The sequence below is a fragment of the Anastrepha obliqua genome, chromosome 4 (genome assembly GCF_027943255.1).
Source record: "Anastrepha obliqua isolate idAnaObli1 chromosome 4, idAnaObli1_1.0, whole genome shotgun sequence".
NCBI lineage: Eukaryota > Metazoa > Arthropoda > Insecta > Diptera > Tephritidae > Anastrepha > Anastrepha obliqua.
Genome location: NC_072895.1, coordinates 124,954,031 through 124,959,614, shown reverse-complemented (window position 1 = coordinate 124,959,614; position 5,584 = coordinate 124,954,031). Strand labels below are relative to the sequence as shown.

The window sequence follows — 5,584 nt, the reverse complement described above, 5'->3', positions numbered from 1 at the left end:
ATGCCGAGCTTCATTCGATTTAATTGGAACGCTTTCTTCTCGCATTAGTGGATTTAGTTGAATACAAATATTTACGTGAGCCATTTATCTACTACTCGTAGTTATCAAGACTTTAGCTTTCTTAACTGGCATGAAAGAAAACAATTTTGAGGGCAAGCTAGCAAGAGCATGCCAGGACTCATTGCCTCGTTAAGTGCACAGAATTGCTTATATAAACAGCATTGCTATGTATATACATTTGCTCAGCATTAACTGTTAATACTAATTGCGGTAAGTACACGTGGTGAATAGTGGCAAAATCTCGCATATCAGTTCAAATTTAAATCACTTGCTCAGCATAATTCTAGGCGCATCACTTCCCCTTTTATGCGCGTCCATTAGGGATATGCAAATTGGTTGCCAAGCACACTAAATTTGCATAAGCGATGTCACTTCGAAGACCCAAGCGCTGACGTGCGTCGTAACGTTTGGGATGTGGTGTAATAAAACCTGTGGGACACGTAGTTAAGGACTCGTTAAATGTCACTCATGCTAGCAGACAGTTGCGCTCATAAGTATGCAAAGCGGTGTGGGAATGTCGAATACACAGCGCGTGACACAATTTCTGCGTGCATGGGAGGTTCATGGCGTGCCGACTAAGCGTTATGAATAAAGGAGTTATGAATTTCAAAAATGGAAAAATTCCTCATGTAATGCATCAAAGTAATTAAAATAAATAATTGCCGAAACCTTAGCCAACCATAAAAAGGTGAGACAAACCTGGCTTACAGTCTAATTTGTATTTAGGCAACGCAGCGCACAACTGCAAATACTCCTTCAGTTTACCTGGCACTTCTTTGCGTTGAATTCCATTCATCTCCATTGACACCGATATGAGCTTCTGGGAGCGTAACAAGCATATCATCTATAAATACGGTCACATCTATGCAACCCTCTACGGCCTGATGGTAATCAATTACATACCACAAAGTCCAACCTACACACTCCCGCATCGAATTGCCGTTATTTATGGTCACGTGCTCAGTGTGTTTCTTATTGTTGTACTACCCGTCTACTTTGCGCACAACATCTCCGCGCTCACCGAAACGCGCGATCAACGCGGACAACTGCTGCTGCTTGTCAACTTCGCCAATACGCTGCTCAAGTATATAACTGTTGTTGTGACATATGTCGCGAATTTCGCACACTACACAGCCATACGTGCAGTCACCAGAAAACGACAACAGCTCGAAGATGACTTCAATAGCAGCCTTCAGATGCTGCCTGTATACGACGAAGGACCGCGCCGTCAATTCGAAGCGATGTTACTCTTCAAGTTCGGCCTCATTAACGCCATGATGGCAGTGCAAGTGGCAAATATACTCTACCAGCACTTCACCGGCGCCCATCCGGTGCTTGTATATATCGCTGTGTACACATTTGTGCTTTGGAACTATACCGAGAATATGGCTGACTATTTTTACTTCATCAACAGCAGCGCTTTAAAATTCTACCAACAACTTAACCAACAGCTTCGTCAGGTGGTGCGCGAAACTAAGCTGTTGCATTACTTTCGGCTGTGCGGCCAACGGCGTGGCACTGTACCGCATCTGTGCGGTTTACTGTGCGAGCGGCTGGATACGTTGGCTCAGCGCTACCAACAAATAAATCTACTTTACCAAGACAGCCTGACAATGCATCAATTCCAGATACTCGGTCTTGTCTTCATTACGCTCATCAGCAATCTCACTAACTCGTTCATCCTCTTCAATCTGTTTGTGAAGCATTCACAGGCGCGCGCCTCGCCAGCTATCGTACTTAACGCGCTGCATGCCATCATCTTCTACGTGGACACTTACATTGTGGCGTTGGTAAGTGAGAACATCAGTCTGGAACTGCGAAACATTAATCAAACGTTGCGTCAGTTTAACCAGGTGGGCGATCTGGATGTACGCCTCCAGCAGACGGTGAGTGTGTTTGGGTATACGATATAACTCTTAGTGGGTGCAATTCGCTTCACTAAATATTTATGCGGCTGTACATAAATATTTAAATATTTATTACTTGCATTTGTTTTCGCTATTTTTTCGCAATACAGATCGAATGCTTCACACTTTTCCTGATGAATAATCGAGTGGAGGTTCGCATTTGCGGTCTCTTTGTGCTGGACAGGCGGTTGACGTATTTGACGGCAGCCACTGGATTCTCATATTTCATAACACTGGTGCAATTCGATTTGAATTTGACAGGAACAAAGTAGAGAAAAAATAATTAAATGTGAATCTTGTTTTCGCTTTTAGCCTACATTTTTAGCCTAAGTGTGGTTTCGGCGGCAGACACTCCAACTAAATCTTTCAAATATCGAATTTTTCGCATAGAGTAAAAAAACTGTTCAAAAGTGAGCTTTGGAGTATTCTCGAAGAGTTTTTTAAATAGTACCATACTGATTTTCCTCATTCCTGTCGCGTTGCACTAAATTAAGAATATTTAATTCCAACGTCATATCGGTTTTACTATACGGATGCAAATCATATTTCATATTCTGAACGGCTAGTTCAACGTATGCAATCTTTTACAAATCGGTGCATTTAGGCCCGTGCGCAGAAAATTTCCGAGGGGGTGGTTTTAACTCAAGTTACGTAATCAATGAAAAAAGAAAAAAAAAAAATTTAGAGTACAGAAATTTTATTGTCAAAAGTAATAATTAGCTACATTTAGGTATGTAATAAATCAACTCTTCGAGGTACTGAAAAAAACTCTTTCAAAATTATTTGCGGATCGATTTTGACATCGCGATGTACATTGAGTGAGGCTAAGCCGTTCAGGCGATCTTCAGACATTGTTGATCTCAAATATGTTTTCAGTCGTCGCAAAGTTGAGAAGGATCGTTCATTCGTCGCTGTTGTCACAGGCAAAACTGCCATCACGCGAAGCATCTGGTTAACATTTGGAAACGCATCTTCATTACAAATATCGAGTGCTTGAAGTGAGTTTTTTATTTCCTTTCCGGCAATGAGCTTCCGCCAAAGTTGTACTTCGTTCACCCAGATTTCACGGGAATCGTCGGCAAAATTGAACAGTATGGTTGGAATAGTTGAGCGCAGGACTCTTCCTCGAAAATTTGCATTTTGTTGGGAAAAAGGCAAGCGAAATTTGATAAAATATTGCGGTGATTTAAGAATCGAGATTGCAATTGTACCAGAAACGAATCAATATACGGTATGTTGGAACGTTGGGTCTGTTGCGACGCAATCCTTAGCTTTCGCAATTCAATTTCATATTGTTCGCTAATTTCGCTCACGCTTTTGAAAATTTGTCTAAAGTCACCCTCAGCGTTTTGTCTTCTTTCCATCAAAATTTGTTTCGCTGCATCAGCCAAGCTTTCAATTCGGTTTTTTATGTGTACGAAAGCGAGAGAAAATGCCACATTGCGGTTCAGTTATAAGTAATAAGGCAAATTTAAACCGCTTTGCACTTACAAGTGAGTGCACGAACGTAAATAACAATTTGAATACATATATACCCACCAAAAAATTCGATCCGCATCTAAGGCTGTAAAGAGTATCAGATGGAATGGAATTTGGCCATTTGAAATATAAATGTTTGCTGAAATCTCCCAAAAAGGGGGGTTTGAATCCCCAAACCCCCCCCTCCCTACGCACGGGCCTGGGGGCATTAGGCGTATACTAAAGATAAGGTGGCCAAAAACTATATACAATGACAAGCTCATTAAAAGAAATATTCTGAAAAGAAAATGAAATTGGATCGGACATACGCTTAGAAAACCTGCACAAGGTGCAGGCAAGCGATCGAATGAAACCCATTGGGATCACGCAGAAGGGGACGTCTAGTGCACACGTGGAGAAGACAACTAATATTAAGTGAACTAGATAAGAATAGATCTAAGAGATTTAAATTATATCTGTACCATAATAACTTTAAAAAGTTATTCATATTAAAATATCCTTTCTTAAGATACACTTAAGAATTAAAAAAAAAAATTTTTTTATATATTTTTGTATTTCCCTTACATATCAACAAAATATTACACTTAAAAATTAAAAACATGGTTCTAATTATTTCGTTAAATTATGATTTATTATAATACTTTAGAAAAAAAAAACATTATTACTAAAAGAGCACTTTAGAATTAAAAAAAAATATGATCATCAATTTTATTAAATTAATATTTATTATTTTATTTTCCTTATATATTTTTTTTAGAGCACTACAATATAATATAGAATCAAGAATATATTTTAACTAGTTTACTAAATTATTTGAAATAAACAAAAATTAAATAAAAAATGATTTTATAAAATATGTTGATGGAATCAATCTATTTAAAGTCCAAAAATTGACTTCCTAAATTATTTTAAATTTTTAGGAAATTTGAATTCGAAATCTAAAAATCAACGTAAAAGAAATTTAAAATGGTTATCTTTAATATATAAGTATAGTTTTTGCAAATATTTGAAAAATTTCATACTTTTCATACTGACAGATTTCAAACTTTCCCCATTTTTTTATAGTTGATATCCCCACTTTATCAATTTTTCATTTCAGATCTCCCAAACTAGAGATTAACTAACTTTATAATATAATAAAAAATCTATTAACATTTTTTAAAGCAGAGTTTGAGTTTTTGTAGTTTATTCTTTGAATGCTTACAAGTAACTGACAATGAGTTCAAAAAATGAAATGTAATACAATAAGTGGAATGTGGAATGTAGAACAATTCAAGGATGTATCGAAAAGTATTAGTATGCAAAAATATATATATAATAATATACTAAAGACTACGTTGGTAGTGAAAACTACTTCGTTGCGCCAACAACATTTTTTTTTTTGCTCTCGAAGAAAGCGATATTCTTAAAAGTAAGACCCCAAGCTTGTTTTGCCCTTTCATAATACCGTACCTAAAACTTCCGTTTCGGGCAAAAGCAACATTGGCTCACATAGAATCCGCCAAATAACCGATTCATAGATGCTTAATTGTTGAGAACATCGATATATCGTTGTAGAAAGTTGTTCAGCAACACTTTGCGCTACAGTAACAATATTCTCAGCACAACGTTCAATTTCTGGTCTGCCAGTCCTTTTTCTATCCTCGTTCTATACACTTTCTTGAAATTTTTTCGCCAACCTTTGAATTGTTGACTCATTCGAAAATTAGTTTCACCAAAGAAATCGCGAATTTTGAAATATATTGTTCGACTATTCTAGATCGACTATTTCCATAATAAATTGCAATAATTTTAACGCGTTGTTCCATCGTGTAAAATTGTACTCTGTCTACGGGACAAATGTCAAAGATGACATTTAGGCATCATTTTTAATAGACCCTTTATAATGAAACTATTTTTTAGTATAAATAGATTATTCTTGCTTAGTACGTAGATAGTTGAATACAATTTCTTTTGAATAAAATAATTAGTACTATTTGTCAAAATCATGTAAATATGACATAAAAATGCTCCTCGGAGATTTAAATGCAAAGGTGGGAAACACCAATATTAGCAAAGACGTTGGGGGAAAGCACTCTCTACACGACGAATCGAACGATAATGGTGCACGACTAATAAATAAGCAGCGTTTCTTTTCC

The 5,584-nt window shown here is 36.9% G+C and overlaps 1 protein-coding gene across 1 annotated transcript; it reads left to right on the top strand.

Moving 5' to 3' along the window:
- The first annotated feature begins 872 nt into the window (after window positions 1-872).
- On the top strand, window positions 873-2,239 carry LOC129244411 (gustatory receptor 10a). The gene is made up of 2 exons (XM_054882032.1): window positions 873-1,946; window positions 2,078-2,239. The coding sequence occupies exons 1-2, from the start codon at window positions 873-875 to the stop codon at window positions 2,237-2,239; spliced, it is 1,236 nt and encodes a 411-aa protein (XP_054738007.1).
- Window positions 2,240-5,584: the final 3,345 nt, after the last annotated feature.